A 21,419-nucleotide genomic window follows, 5' to 3' on the forward strand; every position below is an offset into this window, starting at 1 on the left:
CTTGGCGCACTCTATCGCGACGCTTTCGCCTCATCGCAGGTGCGAATGTCAGCGGCCGATCTTGAGACCCCCTCCTCGGGCTGGTGCCGTCCCTGACAGCGCTGAGTGGTTTGCCTACCGCAGACGCACCACTTCTCCTGATTGTGACGCGCGCTCTTCAGCCCCAACGCAGTGAGGCCCCCACCCCGCACGTGCCCGACGCTGTTTTGCAGAGCGTTTTGCTGAACCTAACGCGTCGTCTTCACCACCCAGAGCCGTGGTCTGTAGGGTCCGCCCAGGTGGCGTTGGCCATCCGCACCACGGCTGCAGCACTCCTCACGCGCCTCTTGCAGCACTTTGTCGCCAGCGCAGTGGCGTCAGTGGCAAGAGCTAGCCAACCACACACTTCTGCACGACGTGCACACGTGGGTGACGGAGCTGGAGATGGCGCAGACGCGGTCCGGCGACGCAGGGACGCAAAGGAACCCGTCTATTCCGAAGACGAACGCGCCGGCATCGGTGCTGTCACCGACGACGGCGGCGGCCCTGCTCTGTCAAATGCTGAGCTTTCTCGCCGTCCTCGCGGAGCACCCGTGCGTCCGTTCCCTCGCCAGCGAGTCGTGGAAGCCGTTGCTGTTGTCTGTTGTGTCCGTTATCGGACAGCCGAGGGACGCCACCAAGCAGCTGGAGCTCACTTACACGGCGCTGCACGTTGTGCTCGGTGTGCGAGATGCCGGTGTGGTGCCACCAGATGTGTGGAGGGAACTGGCTCTGCGGACAGTGGCGAAGTCGGTCCCGCACGGAGAGGAGGATGCCCCGGTCTCGCTGCCCATCTCGTCCCTCTCCAGCAGCACCCTCAACTACGCCTCTCTCTTCGTCGCGTACGTACGACTGGTGAAGGCGCTTGTGTTTCTGGAGGTGGAGGAGAGCGCCACAGGCAGCAACACAGCGAGGAGCACAGCAATGCAGATGCATGCCGTTCTTGCCGGGCTCGTAGAGATGTCTACGCATGTGTACCTGGAGAAGGACGCGTCTCCGGCGGCCGCGTCAGGCGCTGCCAAGGCTCGAGTCCCCCTGCTGTCGACGGTTGTGAAAGACCTGCTCAGTGTGCGCGAGGAAAGCCGCAGCTCACCAACGCAGTACGTCCGGTATGTGCAGCGGATGCTCATCGGCCGAACGCCTATCGTCCCGTGCATCATCACGCAGCTGCTGCGAGACTGCCAGTCTCAGACGGCGCTGCTGACGACGTCCCATGATCCCACGGTCCTCGGCACAAACGTGGAGATCCTGCAGAATGTTTTTCTGTGGTCCGTCCACGCCGCCATCGATGAGGAACTACTGGATGTGTCGCACCGCGCCGAGGTGTTCCCCGCCTTGCCATGGGGTCTCTACGACGCAGCAGATGCCTTCGTTGGACAGCTGACCGTGCGCCTCGCAGAGGTGCTCCTGACGTGTCCAGCGGTGTGCGCACACAAAGACGCGGTGGTGCTCGAGGCACGCGTCATCGCGTCCGAGGGACTCACGTTGCTGCTGCGCTTCTTACTTTTTGTGGTGATACCGTGTGGCGTGCCGGATGAAGTATCGTGGAACGCGCGCTACCGCGCGTGCCCGTACGCGACTGAGGAACGCGTCATGTGGACGGTGGCTGCGTTCGACTGCGGGTCGCCACATGTGCTGTCTGCCTTCATTGATGCGCTAGACCAAATGAGCATACTTCTTGCCCCCCACGAAGGCGAAGGTGAGCACGCTGCTGCCGTCGTCCACACGACCCTCACTAGTCCCTGCAGGATGTCAAGGCGCGGTGGACAAACTCATGAAAGTGATTCCTATTTTTTAGACATGCTGCACGTCACCGCATGCGTGGCCGTGCGCCTTTCCGGTAAGCCGGCACGCGCCGACCACTGCCTCCCTCTCCCCTTCCCTGTACTTCCGCCCGTACACGTGCGGGAGGGGGGGGGGCAATATGTTGCTGCTGCGTTTCTCCCCATCCCGCCACTGAGGCAAACCCAAAACGAATTTCCCACCCTGACCCGCAGACCGGTGCTGATAGACGCCACACGCGTGCGCATCGGTGTGAGAACACAATCCTGAACAAAAAGGAGCTGGCCTTTTCCGTTGCTGATCCTTGGGCTGTCGCACTGTATGGGCGAGCTCCACACCCGCCCCACCTCTCAAGACCTGTGCTCACAGCCCCCACGCTCTCCTCCTTTGCGCCGCGAGAACAGAAAGACGACTGACTTGAACAACGTTCCACTCGCTGCTTCGCCGCCTCCCAAGACCAACAGGGCAGGGTGAGCACGAAAACGGTGCGGCGGAAAAAAAGGAGTACGGCACTCAGGGTTCCCGAGTCATCACTGACCTCAGTACTAACGGAGCCTGTGAGTGCTTAACTTCACAAATCGGACGGGATATGGTGTTTTCACTCAAGTGTGGTCGTACTCGTCGTCGCGTCGGTACGGCAGCGGGGGCGACAAGCGCCTGTGGCGCGAAAAATGATGAGAGTGGGGTTTGAACCCACGCCCTCGAAAGGATTGGAACCTTAATCCAACGTCTTAGACCACTCGACCATCTCACCTTATACGGCCCGACAAAATATAAACATTTGCACATCCACCATTGGTGTCTCTACAGCACTTGGACCTTTCGATGGGCGTGTAGCTCAGTGGTAGAGCGTCCGTTTCGCATACGGAAGGCCTAGGGTTCGATCCCCTACTCGTCCACGTTTTTTTACCAACACATCAGAAAACCCTAACCCCCCTCCCCAGCGAACTAGCACCTCTTGGGCGCTACCTTTTGCCTTTTGGCCTCTCTTCTATTCGTCATACTTTTCTGCCGTACAACACGACTTACACTCCCCACCCCACACCCGGCCGGCCACACGCCCCCATCGCGCGGTGCGAAGCAGCGCCAGACACGCGGTGCAGCAATGCGCCGACTCAGTCATCGGAGCACTGCCCACCTCCCGCCCCGCAGGTCGCCTCGCAGCCGCGCACAGCAGGCGGGTCGCCACGTCGTGCATCCCTCGCGGCGGCACCCGGGCCCACCCACCAGTAGGCAGCGTGAGGGCCGGGCGTGGGATACGCTCGGGTCGCGCACACACCCCGCCCATCACATGGACGGCACGGGCGCGTGCACGGTCACAGGCCGCCCCGACGCAGCGCCATCCAGGGCCCGGCCGCCGGCATCCGTGGGGATACATCGCTCTAGCCACCCCTACGCCATAGATGCTTGGCCCTGTCACCACCAGGGGCTGTTCAGCACTGGCAAGGATAGAGCGAGAGGGAAGGGGGAGGGGGGGCTGCTCGGCCTCCCAAAAGAGAAGGTGCGCGGCGGACCCTGAGATGCCACGGACGGACGGGATTCCCACAGCCGGGCAAATCATGCAAAATAAGGTAAAAAACCAAGCAGGGGTTTGTTGTAGAGCACGTTGATGTGGCAGATGTGTGGCGCATAAAGCCACGTAGTGCAAGCACCTCTTGTTACTAGTCGGGACTCTTTGTCGCGCATTAAGCGAGATAATTTTTTTTTTGTGGGTTAGCGCCCGGTTTTTTCTTGAATTGCACTGCCCTTTCATTTTGCAGCGCTCTGCGATTAAGAAGTGTTTTGAATTCCAGGGGAACACGTTTTGAAAAAGTTTTCGGACCGCCGCCTGACGAGCACAGTTCTTGGTTTCAACACGCCTTTCTGGGTATACCTTTTGGACGGGCACACCGAACATGCGGTTTGGATCGAGGGGGGTTTTGAATTCACCGAAGCCTGTTTGATTTCGGCTTCTGTTGTGTTTTAACCATTTCTTCGGCAACACCTGGCTTTTTTCAGTCAGTATCCTTGGACCACCCTCGGTTACCTCCTTTCAAAGGCTTTGGTGCCCCTTTTTCTTGCACCATTTCAATCCCCACTGCCTCCTTTATGCCTTTTTTCCTTGTTTCTTTGGAATGGCAGGTTTCTAACCATTGCGTTTTCAGGTTATTGACAGTTTTTTTTGGGGGTGGGGGAACTCACTTTTTTTTTGAACGCTTGCCGGCCATGATGCTTGTGCGGTTGCTTTTTTTTCTAAAGAGTACATCCGCGGAGTGTCTTTTGAAAAGCCCATCGTTTATTTTATTCCCGCGCGACCTTTTTTGCGGGTTTCTTCTCCACCCCCTTTTTTCTCTTTTATATGGCTTTAAACGCCTCGTTTTTTATTAACCCCCTTTTCTGCTGAGTCAGCGCGTTCCGCTGGCCTTTTGGCTTTTTGTCTTTCTGCCTCTCAGCGCCCCACGAGGGTCCCAGCTATTCCGGCGATATTTTCCTGCCCTGTATAATTCTTTTATCCCTTTTGGCTTGTATGCCGCGTTTTTTTCTCTGTTTTTTTTTTTTTCTGGTGCTGTCTTTTGCTCGTTTTTTTTTTCTGGCGGCGCTAGGGTAACCAGCCCTTTATCTGCCCGTTTTTGTTTTTTCCGTGCGAGAAGGTCGTGGTTGCGCTAACCGAAAAACTCGCTTATTTTTTGTGTGATTTTTTTCTTCTGGGGGTGCTTCTTCTAAGCCTTTTCGCCTAAGCTCCCCCCCACCTTTCCGATCACCACTGCTTTTTCCACGCTTTGCCAAACAATTTTTTTACCATTTTGTCGACCCCGCGCTGCTTTCCGCCCATGGTTTTGACGTCTGTTGCTTTGGTTGTGCTGTCTATCTGGTCTTTTCCGCCATTCTTCCTTGCGCCTGCTCAGTTGGGGGTCGCTTTTTTGTGCTCTTCCACCGCGGCACTTTGCGATCGAAAGCGTGCGTTCGTGATGCCGCTTGCGGTGTGTCGATTCTTACGGGCGAATGCTTTTTTTTTCGATTTTCTGTGCGTTTTTAACACCCCTTTACGCGGCTATTCTGCTTTGTTCTTTTAACCAAAATAACGCCCCCCAACAACAAAACGCCAGTTATAGCAGACAACACCCATAGCAACCCCATGCGGCAACCAAAGTGCCATTTCCAGTCTTCTTTGATAAACGCGGACGGCGGTATTGGGCGCCTTAAATGTTCACCGCCACGCCTGGGGCACGCGCTTACAAATAAACCCTATTCTGAAAACATGGTGGCTTCTTTACCTGGGCCGGCAAAAAGCCGCCGAAAAAATGGCCGGCGGCGCCGCCGCCAGCCTTTTCCCAAAGCCCCGCGCCCTGTCCCCCCATGCCTCCTTGTAATCGGCGCCCCGCCTCACCAGAAGATTTCGCCCCCGAATCGCGAAAGCTTTTCGGCAAAGCACCCGCCCACCTCCACAAAAAAAGGAAAATGAACCCGCCAAGCCGCAGGACAGAAAAAAAAACCACCAAAACCTTTTCAGCGGACTTTTCGTTTTAAAAAAAAAGAGGCACGATACCCGCGCATTTTTGCCACAGAAACACCTTTAAAGCAACCAAAAAAAATTACAAGGGGCAAAAAAAGCATCCTGTTCTCACGAATAAGATGCTTTTCCCACTGTTTGGGGGCGCGCCTCTCAAACGCCAAAAGTACGCGGGTGCAGGCTAACACAGCCGCCGCGCATCCGCCGCTGCCGCGTCACGGCCCCATCCCGGCCGTCTAGGGCGAACCGTCCTGCCGCCGAGCCCGCCCATGCGCCTAACGGGCTCTTCTCGCCCCCTTCCTCCGGGACACTCCGCATCATCCGCGCCAGGCGGCCCCGGGGGCACCGCGCGGCTTGGCCCACGCGGGCCGCGCCCAGGGTCCACCGCCGGAGGGCAGCAAGAGGTGGCGCCCGCCGTGCAGGGCAGCAGGGGGCGGGGTCCAGGCGCATTTCGGGCGAGCCCAGGAAGAAAGTCGGGCAGCCGCAGGCCAGGGCCCCCCGAGCCCCTGCGCCCCGCCTGTGCGCCATGCCTCGCCCGCCCCATCCCCCACAGTCGCATCACGCCGCAGTATCCCATAGTATGGCCTGGGGGCTCGTGGCATTCGGGTCTGCAGAATTCGACGGTGCTATTCACGGCGCTCTCGCCATGCTTCCGGCATTGGCGCCTCGTCTGTCCACAGGGTCGGGTGTAGGAGGTGCCGCATGTTTCGCTCACATGCGCCCTGGGGATGATCCGTGTGGGTCTCTGCGCGCCATCTACGTTCATCACCCGTGCCCTTGTGGCCGCTGCATGCCTTGCTCGGATGCGATGCGCCAGGCGCGTTGTGCCCGAGAGTGTCTGCGCACAGCGCCCGCATCTTCGCACGTGTGGTGGTGGAGGGGGGGGGGCTTGCTTCAGAACGGCGTTGTTGTCTGGGGTGGGGGGCTCGCTGCCTGCATCTTCCGTTTCCGTCCGTGCCACGGGGGCGCGCTGGGATGACCTGCCCGCATGTGCCACGACAGGTGGGGCGGCGCCATGGGTCTATGGCTGCATGGGGGCATCGACCCCCCCCACTTCTGAGCCCGCATGCCTTGGCCGGGTGCGGGTGTTTCAGGCGGAGGAGGCCCGTGAATGAGCAGGTTCCTGAGCGCAAGGGCTCGTAGTCTGCCGTTCTGGGGGAGACAGTGGGCAGCATCCGTGGACACCCGAGAGGGGACGCTCATGCAGCGCGGGTGGGGTGTGCGTGGCCAAGTCATTGCGTGCAAGCCCGGGGCTTCAAACTCGGCGCGCTTCGAGCTTCAAGGAATCGGGGAGGCTCACGTGGCATTCCGGGGCGCAACGATGGGTCGGAAGCCCTCGTAACAAGCACAGCCGGGGATGGGGGTGCCGCAACGCTGGCGGAGTCGTGCGCAGCACACCGTCTGCACTCCATGTTGCCACTGCCTGTCGCCCGTCGCTGTGGGAGCCCAAGGTGCGCAAAGGTGTTCGTGCACAGCCGAGCAGAGGTGGTCTCCCGCCGCCAAGCAGCCCTTGTCGTCGCGTGTTGCGTCGGGCGGCGCGGTTTCGGGGGATGTCGGCTCGGCGTCTGGAGCCGGTGGCCGGGTCCGTGATCCATGCAGTTGGTGATGGCGCCTCCGGCGCTGCCTATTTCGAAAGCCTGTGCACTCTGTCCTTGTGTTCCCATTCGTGGTGCGAAAAGGCAGGCTGAAATCGGAGGCGCACGCGACAGGCCAGTCGCGACAGCGTTTATGCCCCCGCCCGCACGCCGCAGTATGCCACACACAAGCGCACCCTTTACTCTTGCGGGGGCCGGTGTCGGGTGCCATGGGCGGGGGGAGGCGGTGTGCAACAGCCGCGCCTCACCGCCCGCGCCTTCGCTGCTCCAGCTCTCTTCGCGGTTGGCCGAGCCCCGGCTCCATCGCTTTACACTCAGCGCGGCAACTGCACGCAAGGGCTCGCGGTGTGTTTTCGCAGCACGTGTCAGCGCAGTATTGTTGTAGAGCATCGCCGCCGCTCCTCGCCTGATGCCTGTCTGCACCGCGCCGCCTGTCAAAAGCGAGAACTTCGCAAAACGCGAGAGTCGATGCCCGCATGAGAGCTGCCGAAGTGTTGTGGCGACACCTCCATCCGGCGTGTGCACCTCCCGCCCGAAACGCGCACAGGGTATTTTCCCGGCGTGGCTGCGGGGGGGGGGGTGTGCAGGCGTGGGCGGCGCAGCGGCGCCATGGCGTCGAGGGACAGGGCGAGAGGCGCAGAGCATTTTGAAAAGCATCAGGAGCCGGGAGAGAGAATGATGGCGTCTACAAGGCGAAAGGAGGCAAACAAGAGAGACGGAAAGAAGTATCTACAGCGGAGAAGCTGCCTTTGGGACACGGACGGAGAGACGCCTACGTGTGCGTGCCCAGCGACAACCACGCAGCCGCGTCCGGCTCGCTCGCTCTAACCGCGTTGTCCGCTTTTTCTTTTTCGCTGCGGCACTCCCCTCCCCACCCCTTCCCTCTTGCGATACGCGCGCCATCACCCCCTGTACGTCCAACGTCAGGAGTGCGAAAAGAACGGAAGAAATAAAGCGTCGACATAACAGCTTAATGTTCCTCAGGCATTAAGTAGTGGGGCAGCGCGGAGGCGTGGGCCCGGTCTCGCCGGTGCTCTCTACCCACTGCACATGCCGTCTATACACATACACGCACCACCTCCCGAGAGGCTGCGTGTTATTCCCTTTCGCTCAGCCCTCTACGATGCTCGTAGAGCGTGTGGGTTGCGTGCGTGCATCCGAATGCTTCTGCGAACGCTCCGTCTCATTCAACTCCTCTCCCCCCCCTCCCTCCCCGGAAGCTCGAGCCCGCCCCCTTCTCCCCCTTCCATGTCACGATGGAAACAGTCACATGATAGATGGAGAACACCGCAAATAGGCGATCAGAGAAGAAAACAATGCGGAGTGTCCCGCCAGCTGGGCAACTCGACTCGTCCCAATGCGTGCGAGTCTGCGCAAAATGTTGGATGCCTGGAGTCCAGAAGAAAGCGAAACAGGAGCCATGGGAGGAGCCACGGAAGAGGGTCGCGATCCTGTGCGTCCTCTGCAATCACTCATCAGCATTAAAGCCGAGCAAAACATTTGAACGTGTGCTTCCACCGCCAAGTAAGTAAAAGAGGGATCGAGATGGCGATGCGTATCCGGCGAGTGAGCCTGCAGCGCATAGCTGGCGCTCATACATGGATCTCTGCCTCTCTCCCGCAGCCTTCCCCACATTCTATGAGTCAGCAGCGCACCGTGATGAACTACTTTGCGAGTATTGGCAGCTGCTCAACTCCATGGCTCCCTCTGTGAAGCGGTACCTTCGCGTTCACTCGTTTTGTTGTTGTGCTTTTCACCAGAGTTGCCAGTGCAGGGTTCAGCTCCAGAGGTACGCACACACACACACTAAAACGAAAGAACCTCTAAGACCACTCCTACTCAAAGACGACACACGCATGCTCCTCGCTTCCGCTTCCTTCTCTGAGATTCCTTTTGTTGTTGTTCTTGACGCTCCCGCTGTCCACACTCATCAACGGCCATATCTGTTGCACGTGCGCCCTTCAATACGTTTGGGTGTGTTGCACTTCGGCCGTCCATCCAGCGCGCGGCATTCGCTCTAGACCGTTGCCGCTTCATCCCTGCCCGAGATAGGGAAAACAAACCCAAAGGCAGAAGGCAGATATACAGCGAAGTGCGTGAAGCGAAGAGAAGTCCACCGCGTTCCGGTGAATAAGGAATGACAGCCTCCCCCCCCCTCCGTCCCTTCGTCCTGTTTCTTTACATTTTCTGCTGCCTCCTGATAACGTTGATGGTTCCAACTTCTTCAGTTTTGTGTTATGGATGATGGCGGCGTGGGTGGGTGGGGTGAAAGCGGATGCCTCTCGCTCTCACCTCAACGCTCCGCCCACACAAGCACTTACACACATGCGCATGCGGCGCTGCGTCACTTCAACAGATAGAAGAGAAGAGCCAGGATGGCTACCATCGCCCCGATGAGGACGGGCAGCGGGATAATACCCTCACCACCCTTGTAGCGCCGCAGCTCTTCGCGTTTCGTCTCCGACCACTTTGGGGCCGGGGCTGACGCCTTCTTTGCGGCCTCCTTGCGCATCTTCGACTCCTCCGAGTCCACGCAGCCGATGATGAAGCTTTTACTTTTGACCAACGCTGTGCTCGAGTGCCCAATACTCTCGAAGCTGTTCGTGATATCCATGCCAGCCATGTCCTTGATGGGGTCGAGGCCGCCAGGGTGCTCCTGCAGCCACTTGCTCACATCCAGCACTTTGTCGTACATCACCACCCAGCAGTCGTCATCATTCGTGTGCTTCGCGATCTCCTCCCATGAGTACACCCGCAGTTCGCCCTCAGACATGGTGAAGGGAGTCAGACCAGAAAAAAATTACTTGGATCAACGGTGCGTGTATGTGTCTCTTCAGATGCTCCAAGAACAAGCCAGACCGCGCTCACGGGGCAAGTGAGACAGAGACGGATACGAATCAGAAAGAGAGAAACACAGGAGGGTCGCCGAGAGGCAGAAAGTCAAAAAGCAAGCTTGCAAGCACACACACCCAAACACACAAGAGCAGCTGCAATGCTGCGAAGAAAAGGCGAGCAACAAGAAGGGTACACTAGAGCACAGCAGGAGAAAAACGTTTCGAAAAAAAAATATATATATAAATAAATATTCGGCAAAAAAAAAGAGACGCCGACTTATTTGGTGTGTTTTTTTCCGTTGCCGTCTGTCCTCCGACCTCTTTCTTGTGCGACGTCTGCACGCGTACGCAGCCAGCTGCTGTGACGATGGCGGGTAAACGACGGAAGAGGCCCAGAGGAGGAGGCGGGGGTGGTGCAACGACCTGATGATACAAGAAGAACGCACACAAAAAAAAAGAAATCTAACCAGCAGCGCCAAGGTTGACAACGGAAAAGAGGGGAGGGAAGAGAAGGAAAAGAGGACCCAAGCGAGAGAAAAGCCCAAAGCAAAACTCACGCACACACACACACACACACACGCATACAAGAAAATAGAGAGAGTAATGATGATGGATGGATGAGTGGCCGATAATCTGCGCACGCGGATATCCGTGCACACGCGCACGCGATTTCACTGCATGCATGCGCCGCAAGTGCCAGAGCAAATACAGCACACAAGCGCACGACGATCAGGACGAGTGGGTGGGAGCAGTGATGAAGGGGATGCAGTGAAGAAGCGGTAAGGGGGAAAGCAGAAGAGAGAGGAGGCTTTACGAGTGGGCTTGAGCATTCGCCAGCAGGACGCTCACACAGCAGAGAGAAGGCAAGCCTGTGTAGCCCCCACACACCCCACCCTCTCCCACACAAGGGACTCACGTGAGAAGCGGCCGCGCCATAAAGCACGCTAAACTCGCCTGCTGTGCGGCGTGGGCATGCGCCGGAGCGAAGGGGATGAGGTCGGTGCGCAAAGCGCGCTCAACCTCGCTCGCGGTGCAGCATCAGCTATCCTCACCGGCCAACGCCAGGAGTGCGCAGTGGTGATGTTCTCATCAGCGCGTGTGTGTGTGTGTGTGTGTGTGTGTGTGTGTGCTCCTACGTGTCTGCAGGCTCGCTCTACCCTTTCTTTTTTGTCGTTTACGTCGTTGACGTGGTGCTGTAACGACGAAAAAAGCCCTCAAAGAGCTGATGCGAGACGACGGAGCGCCGACCGTCGACGCGTGCGGGTGTGCCTATAACCGTGTCTTTGTGAGCATATCCCACGACCATCCCTCCATCAGCATGAGAAAAAAATGTAAGGCAAAGTCGGTGACCCAGTTTAGGCCCACCCCCGAGAGAGAGGAAGGTCGAGAAGGAAAAGCGTGCAGGCACATGCACACAAAGACATGTGAGTGCTACCGAATAGCCGCAGCATCCACTTCGCGCGGCATGCGTCCCAAGAAGCGAAAAGAAAAGATGCAGTCGCCTCCCTCCTTGCCCGCCTCTCGCAGCATCACTTTCTCCGACTCGATCGCTTCCTTTTTATCAGCGCCATTCTTTCCTCTCCCTCTTCGCCTCATCTCCCCGTACGATGAGGGGCATCTCCGTGCGTGGCATCTCAGGGTCCGCCGCGCACCTTCTCTTTTGGGAGGCCGAGCAGCCCCCCCTCCCCCTTCCCTCTCGCTCTATCCTTGCCAGTGCTGAACAGCCCCTGGTGGTGACAGGGCCAAGCATCTATGGCGTAGGGGTGGCTAGAGCGATGTATCCCCACGGATGCCGGCGGCCGGGCCCTGGATGGCGCTGCGTCGGGGCGACCTGTGACCGTGCACGCGCCTGTGCCGTCCATGTGATGGGCGGGGTGTGTGCGCGACCCGAGCGTATCCCACGCCCGGCCCTCACGCTGCCTACTGGTGGGTGGGCCCGGGTGCCGCCGCGAGGGATGCACGACGTGGCGACCCGCCTGCTGTGCGCGGCTGCGAGAGCAGGTAGTGCTTCATCCGAGTGCACACAGACAGACACGCGCGGAGCACCTTCAAAGCGGATATGAAAAGGCGTTAGACGATGAAAAAGAGAATACGATAAAAAATTGTGTGCAACAGGAATGAGTGTCACCGATGACAGTGAAAGCTTGGCAAGTTTACGGGGGTGGGCAAGGCGTGAACGCACACACCGCCATGGAAGCAAGTGCGTCACGGCCTTTGCCCACCCTTGCACGTCGCTTCGCGTCGCCTTAAAGGTCGTGCATCGTGGCATGCATACTCTTGGGAAGCTCCCTCAATGCCTTTAGCGAGTCGTACTTGCGCGGGTAGTCGTAGGCGCAGCTGATAGGCAATGGCAACGGAAGCGTGTCTGGCTTGTTCGGGTACATGAAGCACATGTTATACGTCAGCTGTTGAAGGCCCATTAGCGAGAGGGAGGCGGCACGCTTCTGCGCGAGGTAGTAGGTGTACGAGCCATGCCCCGAAGGAGCAGTTCGCGCTCCACAAGGAGTCCACCGCTCTGTAGAGATCGGCATCAGCGAAGAGAATACGATACACCGTCGTGGAAAAGCCGCAGGAGGCGTTGCTGAGGCCAGTGTAGCCTCTGACCTCACGTGGAAGCATCGTCGTGAGAACTCCCAGCATGCCGAAGTGCGAGCTGAGCTGCGCGGCCACCGTCGTCGTGTCCCAGCCTGCAAGCACCTGCTCCATGTTCGCCGTGAAGGTGGCCTCAGCGTCCGTCATGTCGCCACGTTAGAGCACTAATAGTGTCCTTGCGCCTCTCCGAGAACTCGTAGGACCTGGCGTAGTTGTGGAGCTCGCCTTCAGAGAAATCAATCGGAAAGCAGTTCGTCTCGACTGGGTCTGACGCGCTCGCCAGCGTTCACGCGTTCTCCTTGGCAACGTCGATGACCTAGTTCTCGCGGCTGTGGCACTCGCGCATGTTGCCGCCATCACGGTCACTGCCACGCCCTCCATGCTCACCCTCATCGCAGCCTCAACGGCCACCGCCGCCGCGACCGAGGCGCATATCATGAGGATCCAAGTGTATCGCCAACGTCGGCTTCTCGAGCAGGTCTTTTTCAAGGCGGGCAACGGCGGCGAAACGAGAAACGAAGAGAGAGAGCACGCGTCCGCTGCGCAACTCGATGTGTAGGAAGAAGAGCGGTCTTGTCAGCACGCGGTGCGCGTGTGGTCTCGGCGGCTAAAAACACCAAGAGAAGCGTGAGAGCGAAAAAGTAATGACGAGGATGGTGAGGTAAGTATACAGGCACGCAGCTACTGTTGATCAGCGCGCTTACTTTCGGGTTGGAGTTATCAGTGCACGCTGCTTCTGTTCTTGTTACGTCACTGGATGATCACACACGCCAGGGAGTGGGTCAGCGCTGCGCCGAGGCAAGCGGGAAGGACGGAGAGGGGGGAGGGGGAGTAGATGGAGAGAGAAAACGCATGCGCACATGCACGGGTCTGTTCCTCTCGCCACTTTGCCTTTCCCATGACCAAAAGTGGAATGGGCAAAGGTCACCCGAAGAAACAAAACAAAAAGAAACGGCACGCGTGCACGCATGCCATGAGCACAGCTGAAAGTGCTCCCCTGCACGCATGTGTGTCTGTGTGCGTCTGTGTGTGCGTGTGGCCCTTTTTCTTTTCCGCTTGGACGTCGAGTACCTCGCAGACCAACACGTGTATGTCGATCCTTTACTCGAGCCGCCCTCCTTCCCTCTTGCTGGCTCGTCGATATCTCGCCGCTCAGTGCTGCAGAGACGCGTCACGAGAGGCACCGCAAAGAGAAAAGAGGAAGCGGCACCGAGGCTGAACCGAGCGAGACAGAGAGCTGATTAGCGCAGCTATCGGACCTTCCCACCTCATGCATGTGCACGCACACGCTCTCTTCCCCTTCCCTCTTTACCTCGCCCTCGAACGGCAGAAATCGCATCAAGCGCTGCTCTGTGTTGGACGCAGCGTACACACACACACGCACACAGCAACGGGCTCACTCGCTCTCAAGCACACCACCAGTCAAAGGTAATGGCACACCCAGGAAGGAAAAGCGAAAGAATACAACACAGAGAAGGCGTAGCGCCTCCAGCACAACCCGGAAGCAGCCCTGAACGACACCGCGCAACGCATCTCAAAATAAGAAGACCGTGTCGCCGCCGTCACCGCCGGCACCAAGCTGGTCACTGGCATCCCCCGTGTCTACTCTCCGAGCAGTCGGCTTCGACGTCTGCGAAGCGCTTGCAGGCGGTTCCGTGGAGGCGCCGTTTATGGTGGGACACTTCGGCGACTGCAAGGACAGGGTCGAATTTGGACGAGCGGCAGCAGAAGCAACGACGACATCCTCCACACGCCGCGGCGCGCGGCGAAAGAGGGCATCCGTCTCTGGCTTCTCCCGGGCTCGCTTCCCCGCCGGAGAGTGGAATAGGTGCTGCCGAGATGTCCGGTTCGCCTGGCTGCTCTCCTCTGCCCTCATCGCACCGGTCGCCGCGGTGCCGTTAGCGCTACCGAGCGCCTCCGCGGCGCGGCGTTTGCGCTCCCGCATCACCCGCGCGGTCAGCGTTGGCGCCGCTGCTGTCACATCCCCCTCCGCACTGCTCGCCACTGAGCCGTAGATCTGCACGTCGGGTGAAGCTTGGCTGACGAAGCCTCGCCCGTTTCTGCCGAGAACGTCCTCGGCCTCCAGCCGAAGCCGTCGAGGCGCGGCCGACAGCGCACATCCTTTCCCGCCATCTGCGCTGTCGCCAGAGGCGGCAGGAGCAGCAGCGCGTACCAAGAGCACCCGCGGACGCTGCAAGTGGTCGAGGCAGTCAAAGCGGATGCACTGGTCCAGGTACATGCCCACCTGCAGCGCATCCACGCCTTCACCGCGCAAGAGCACAGCGTCGTGCAGGCCGCAGTCAACGAACGCACCAAACATTGTGACGCTCTGCACGACACCGGAGAGCAGTTCGCCGGAACGGAGATTCTTCACGTCGTACACGTCGCGGCGCATTAGTCCGGCATGCGGCAGCGAAGCGCGCGGGTCCAAGCCCGGGTGAAGCAGCTCTTGGCGTAACAGCTCCAGCGTCTCTACGCTGCAAGACAGCTTCTCAGAGGCCAAGCTCGAAAGTTGAGCGGGAGACATGCGCTCCAGCTGCTGGGCGACCTGCTGGCGGATGCGTGCGTTACCGAGTGCCGTCGCCGCACCATCTGCCGCGTCCCCCGGCTTCTCGGCCATCGCTTCGCCGTCCCCCAGCTGGCCCGCCGTGTACAGCGTCACGAGACGCCGCACCAGCGGGTAAGACTCGGGGTGGATACTCGTGTTGTCGAGTGGCTCTGGCGAGTTAGGGAAGCGGAAGAAGCCTGCGATTTGCTCGTAGACGCTCTCCGTCATGGCCGGCACCCGCCGCAAGTCTTCGCGGCTATGCAGCTTCTTCGCATGGCGCGCCAGCACAATCTGGTCCACAATTCTCTTCTTAATGCCAGGCACCTTCTCCATGACGTAGCGGTTTGCGCTGGCCGCGTTGACTCCGACCTTGGCAACGCAGGACTCCAGCACGTAGCTCAACTCCCGCATCAGCTCCTTCTCGTTCACGTCATGCTGGTACATTCCAATGCCCATGCTGCGCACTGGTATCTTTACCAGCTCGCTCAACGGGTCCAGCACGCGACGGCCGATGCTCACCGCGCCACGGTACATGACGTCGAGGTTGGGAAACTCCTCCTTCGCAATATCAGACACTGAGTACACACTCGCGCCCGCCTCGCTCACGACGGCGAACTCCACATCTGTCCACTTCTGCTGCTTGATGAGGTCCGCAATCAAGTCCGTCACGCGGCCAGATGCCGTGCCGTTGCCAATCACGACCTTGTTCAACTTCCTCGACTCGACCACCTGAATGACGTAGCGCCGCATCTTCTGCTCGTCCATGAGTGTGCAGGTGAAGAAAGTTTCAACTGCGCCGTTCTCGTCCAGCGCCACGCACTTCACGCCGTTCGCCAAGCCAGGATCCATCGCCAAGATGCGCGAGCGGGAGAGAGGTCGCTGGAGAAGCATGTGCTGCAGGTTGTGCGCAAACACGACGATGGCCTCCTGCTCCGCGCTCTTCTTCAAGTCTCGCCGAATCGCAAAGTGCGCCTGTTTAACGAGGTGGTCGTACGCTGCCTGCAAGCCAGCATGCACAATCTTCCGTTCATAGCCGAAATCACGAAAGACGTGGGAGTAGGCACCAGCGCTGTCCGCGGTGGGCATGGAAGGCGATGACGACGATAGCAGCCGATTCAGGGAGGGGTACTGCTCGCGAACGGTGTGCATGAACAACCCGTGGCTCTTCGGGCCTGATATCGTGTCCACCTTTAGCGCGCCCTTGGCCTCGCCGCGCTGCAGCGCCAGCACAACGTGCGCCGCGACGCGCTGGACTGACCATGACTTGTTGTCGTAGTAGGCGAAGTGCTTGCGCAGCGCTTCGAAGCTCTCCTCATGCAGCTCCTTCGCGGCCTTCTTGCGTGGCTTCGCCATCAGCGTGGACGACAGGCGCGCCGTGTGACGGCAGTACTCGCCAAGTCGGCGCCGCAGCTCTTCGCTTCGCTGCACGTCTTCGGCGACAATGGCGGTCAGCAACCGCTCCCCCTCGTCAGTGCGACGCACAAACGCGCTCAGCTCGTCGAGGCGCGCCTTGCAATCGGGGTCTTCGGGATTGAAGTGGAGGAGGGCGTCGGCGTACGGCCCTAGCCCGGCAGCGCGTCCGCGCGAGGCAAGGCTTGTTCGACGCTCCTTGTACGGCTCCCAAGCATCCTCGAGCTGGCTGACGTGCACCATGGACTCGAGAGCCGTCTGGAGCGCCGGCGTCAGCAAGCCTCGACTTTCCAGACTTCGCAGCATGAACTGGCGGCGGCGGTGCACCTCAGCCACCTCCTTGGCGGTATCCATGACAAGGCGCAACTGCGTCTCGTCCATTCGGCCGGTCTCGCCCTGCCGGTACCGCGCAAGGAAGGGGATCGTGGCGCCCTCCTTCGCCTGTGTCAGCACAAATCGGACGGCGTTCAGGGGGAGTAGCAGGCGCTCACTTGTTTGCCGGTACGTCTCCTCGGGCGACAACTCATACTGCCCACTGTACACCTCCTCCTCCTCGTCTCGGGTGCCATGAGCATCCGTGCCCGAGGCACTGTCGCCACCCTGGTGCGTCGATGGGCGATGCTTCGTCTCAGTCCCGGAGGCGGAGGAGGTCGATGCAGATGCGCCCACGGTGGCGCTGTCAACGGTGTCAGCCACTGCCTTAGGTGCAGCAGCAGTGGCCCTTCGAGTGTATTTCCTCTTCCCCGTTGCGGTTGGCGCCCTGAGCGCCGCTGACGCCTTCCTGATCCGCTTCGGCGTCCCCCCAATGTTGGCGCTGGCTACCATGTCGGTCCCCTCACCACCGTCTGAGGCTTTTGCAGTTTTCAATGCACGACTCAACGCGCCAGAGCCGAGAGAAGTGCGGGTGGGGCCGAAAATGCTGGAAGATGAGCAGTAGCGAGCACCCGATGCGTAAAATGGAGAAGCGGAGAAAGAGCTACAGAAATGGTGTTGCGGGCGGAGTAGAGGGGACGTGTGGCGGCCGCGAAGGAAGCCCGTTGCACCTCGGCAAGGGCACCACAAGGAGGCCCGCGAGGAAGGCAGCGACGACGACGACGACGTGGCCGCTGTGCATCGTAGCGATGATGGCCAGGGAGACACTGACCAAGACCGCCTCAGGGACAGCGTCAGTACACAGCAAGAGCGCAGTGACGACTGCGTTGTGCGATATCGGGCCCAGCACATCCGTTGGCTGAGCCTCAGAGCGATCCATCGACTGCGCAGCAGGGGGAGGATGGCTATCCCTGCTCCCCTGCTGATACGGGTGCCTAAAGCGCGATCGCCACCGCGCTGCATGACGATACAGTTTTCGTTTTGCGCTCTCGTCTGAAGACTCGCTTCCTCACGCACCCACCGGTGCTCCGCCACGCGCTTACGAAGCCACACACACACACACACACACACAGAGAGACAGGAAAATTACAAAGAAACACGAGAGGAAGTGTGTATGAGTGTGTGCGTGTGCGCTTGAAGTTGCGCCGGGCCACAGCACCGCTGACAAGCGTGTAAGAGGAGGAGAGGGGGCAGGGACGTGCTCTGTCGCTTAGAACGCACTGTGGCGGGGGACAAGGGGGGTACGTGAGTACAAGCGCGAACAAGTGGAGTGCCAAAGCCTGCCTTTCTTTCGCCTCCTAGGGCACAGAAGGTCAACTGTTTAACGGGGGTCTTGCTGAAGTATCTGTGAGCAAGCGCAAGACAGAGAGGCAAGCCGGCGCGTGTGTTTCTCTCAGTCCCTGGGGGAGGGCGAGATCGAAGAGGGGAGGGAGAGGGTCGCGGGAGGGGAGTCGGTGATGCTCGTGCTGGTCGTGGTGCGGCTGGGGCGTCCGTTGTTATGTGTGTGAACTTATCCGTGTTACCCCTCTTGCTTAGTAAAACCTACGCTTCTGCTAGACGTCGCCTGTGAAGCCGGCGGGCGGGGGTGAAAGGACGGGACGGTAAAATGGCCACAAATGGCAGGCGAGTCGACCTGTGTGAAGTAGTACTTGTGAAGGCGGATCAGGCTTCTCTCTTGTGTGCATGCGCGTCCCCTGCGTTTCCGCTTGATCTCTTCTTTGTGCTTGTGTCCCTCCTGCTTCCCTGCGCAGCCAAGTTCGTGATAGTGAGTGGGCGTGCGTGCAGCTGTGAGGCAAGTGACACTCGTGCTCAGAAACGCGCACAAACGTGCACAGGGAGGAAGGAGAGAGTGAGAGTCAAGCACCTCTCGGTCGAGGAGCCGCAAGAGCGAAGAAGGTAATGGAGAAAGAAACAAGGAGAGGAGGAGGGGGTCAATCACAGCGTGTTCGCGTGTGTGGGGAGGTAGGGGGTGTGCCCCTCGCCGTGAGCAGTTTTATACGTAGAAAAAAAAGAACGCTTACGTGTGTTTTATGCGCGTGCAGGAGTTGAGGAACTCGTCGAATAAGGGCTGCGCCAAGACGAAAGAGGCCTCGCAGGACAAGCAAAGAAGAACGAGCGCCAACAGCGGAGGAGATGGGGAGATAGATGAAGGAACGATGTGAGGCGCAGGGCGAGAGACACGTACTTGAAAGGGAGGTCAAGAAACGGCTTGTGTCCAGAGTAGCGTCGCACGTCCTTGTGAGTGCGCGATGAGAACCGCAAAAGGGTGCAGTAAATATGCAAGCGCACCACAAGCGGGGAAAGAAAAAGTGAAGAGCCACACGTGCCTGCAAGTGCACCTGTGGCGAGAAGCACAAGATATATATTATATGTACACACACACACAAAGGACTACCCACCCACATGAGGAAAGGGAGGTAGGTTGATATGAGGGGTGGTTGGTGCGGAGAGTCCCGTGTAGGTGGTGCAGAGAGAGGGGGTGGGGGTGAGAGCTGAGGGATGCGATCCAAGTGCGAAGTAAACGAGAGATGCATGAGCTACTCGTCACGCGATGTGAAATAGTTGAAGAAAGCGGGCTGAGCAGTCTCCTCAAAATAGGCAGGTGGTCGCGCAAAGCAATGACGGGGTGTGCATCTTCGAACCTCTCATGTAGCGCACACATTTTCTTTCCCGCCCTCCGATACTTGGCCTGAGTTCTCGTGGTTTCACCCGCACCTCGTCAGAGAATGGTGAGGGATGGAAAGGAACTCGTTCTGGACTACTCCGTGCCCCACCGCCGTTGCTGTGATGATGATGCACAGATACTTTCTTGTCTGTTGCTGTTTGGTGTGTGTGTGTGTGTGTGTGTGTGTGTGTCTGAAAGTTCTGTTCTTCCGTATCCACACGTGGAGCACCGGCGAAGAAAAGGATGGGAAACTATGAGTTCGAAAAAAGAAACTCGTACGCCCGCCACAACGTCCGACTCGGGGCATCTGCTAGGCTGTAGCGCGAGGGGGCGTGTCGGAAGCTCACACTCTGAAGGAGGCCATCGCTTTCAGAGCGATGGCGCCGCTCATGGTCGATGGCGAAGCTACGTTCGTGTCCCTTACGCCAACCGGAAAGCCCGGACGTGCAGCCCACGAAAGGGTGTACGCAGGATCTGAGAGGGATCGCGTTTCAAAGAAAACCAAATACTTGGGTGGCTGCACGTGCTTCAGTCGCGTCTGCCATCAACCACCAACCACTACTGGTCAGCTTCCACCCCGCTGGATGGGCTAATCACCCCATCCAACGGAGGACGAATCGGTGTCGGCGCTAAAGGTCTGCCTCGTCGGTTGCGTAACCGCAACCTGGCGTGGGCAGCTGGCGATCGCGCGCGAAAACCAGTCTTTTTTCTTCCAGTGGATGCAGCGCCGATGGACTGCAGCTGCGCTTCATGCTCGAGGGCGACGCGACCTCGGCCCAGCTTTGCCGTGACCCCTCAGGCCGCTTCCAACAGCCACCGACACCCGATAAGCTGGAATCGCCAGAGCGTGCGCAGCGAGCCACAGCTTTCCAGAAGAACGCCCTTCGCTGCGCCACAGAGACTTGGCGGAACTTTATCGAGCTCGCCGCTCAAGGGTGCCCACGCAGAAGTAAGCTTGCCAGCACACCGCCTCCTCCTGTCGTCAGCGTGACCGACGGTCGCACCGCTGCCTCTCCCCCTCCCTGCGATGTCCAGGCTGCCGATCTGTGCGACTACTGTTGTCTGTGAAGAGGCCGCCTCTACACCCACGTGTAGGCGGGGACCGCCTCCAAGGGTGGCCACGAGTGTGTGTGTGCCTGCATAATCTCGAGATCAACGCGCAGCCCCATTCGCGGCACCCGCATCTCGTGGCACGAGACAGCCTCGTCCCGGAATCGAAATCGAGCGTGGAGGTGTTTGCGCGGCAGCTGTACCTGGAAGAGCAAGCATGTCGAGCTACGCGTCTCTCTCCCTCCAATCCGTCGTCACGCTCTGCCGTGGAGCCGCTGGTATCGAGGCTGCGGGGCCACAGGATAAGCCGCAGTCGCCCCGCCAACAAGCTTCTGCCACAGCAGTCTGAAAGCCGAGCGCAATGGCTCCGCCATCTCTGTATCCCCGATCACTCGCCTTCTCGCCGCTTCAGGCCTCCGGAGAAGGACGCCTGTCCTTCGAACATCTCCTCGCGGCTGCGCTCTCCAGTTTCGGCGAATATGTGAGTGAGAGCTGTCAGCTCGGGTTCGATGGCCTGCAGCACGGCCGTCAACCGCTACCTGGCTCTTGTCGAGTATCTGGAAATGCTCGGCGAGGCGACCCTTCCAGGCCCGTCACATTTCCCCCCCCCCAGGTTGCGTTTTGAGCTTGCTCCCGGTTGCCAATCGTCTGCGCTGCCGATCGAAAATGTGCGTGCGCTCTTGAGTTCATGCCCGCATGCCTCTTTGAGAGCTGTCGGGCTGCGGCCGCCGCTTTCGCCATCTGTGTGTTGTGTCTCTGCAGCTCCCACTGCGTGCCAAAGACCACTGCTGGAGCCATCTGCATCCAGCCACCCAGCCCCGCAAGTCGCTGATTCAGCACGGCCTGCCGATGGCAGTTCGTGTACCACATGGCAGAGGACATCTCCCCGGCCTACCGTTTGCCGGTGCCCGCTGGGCTCCACATCTCTTCCCCCTCCCCAAAATGTAGAACTGGGCGGCCCGGTCGCCGATGGTGTTCATTGTGGCCTACGGCGCCGCGCGATCCCACCGCGCACATCCCCCATCTCGGGTGATGCCTGCTTCACTGGCTCCAGAGCCATGAG

General features: G+C 59.4%; 3 protein-coding genes and 1 pseudogene across 4 annotated transcripts; 1 reads left to right on the forward strand and 3 right to left on the reverse strand.

Moving 5' to 3' along the window:
* Positions 1-423: 423 nt before the first annotated feature.
* LINJ_11_0480 (hypothetical protein) lies at positions 424-2,070 on the forward strand (the record flags this gene model as incomplete). The annotated part of the gene is made up of 1 exon (XM_001463813.1): positions 424-2,070. One exon carries the CDS (start codon positions 424-426, stop codon positions 2,068-2,070), a length of 1,647 nt encoding a protein of 548 aa, XP_001463850.1.
* Positions 2,071-9,229: 7,159 nt separating this feature from the next.
* On the reverse strand, positions 9,230-9,658 carry LINJ_11_0490 (putative cytochrome b5; the record flags this gene model as incomplete). Its single annotated transcript, XM_001463814.1, has 1 exon — positions 9,230-9,658. The coding sequence occupies one exon, from the start codon at positions 9,656-9,658 to the stop codon at positions 9,230-9,232; it is 429 nt and encodes a 142-aa protein (XP_001463851.1).
* A 2,310-nt stretch (positions 9,659-11,968) lies between these two features.
* Positions 11,969-13,473, reverse strand: LINJ_11_0500 (annotated as a pseudogene). Its single transcript is given in 4 exon segments — positions 11,969-12,256; positions 12,259-12,468; positions 12,471-12,992; positions 12,994-13,473. Coding segments are annotated over 4 exon segments (1,500 nt in total).
* A 372-nt stretch (positions 13,474-13,845) lies between these two features.
* LINJ_11_0510 (putative transcription modulator/accessory protein) lies at positions 13,846-17,094 on the reverse strand (the record flags this gene model as incomplete). The annotated part of the gene is made up of 1 exon (XM_001463815.1): positions 13,846-17,094. One exon carries the CDS (start codon positions 17,092-17,094, stop codon positions 13,846-13,848), a length of 3,249 nt encoding a protein of 1,082 aa, XP_001463852.1.
* Between the last annotated feature and the right edge of the window lie 4,325 nt (positions 17,095-21,419).

This window comes from Leishmania infantum, chromosome 11, assembly GCF_000002875.2.
Source record: "Leishmania infantum JPCM5 genome chromosome 11".
Classification (NCBI taxonomy): Eukaryota; Euglenozoa; class Kinetoplastea; order Trypanosomatida; family Trypanosomatidae; genus Leishmania; species Leishmania infantum.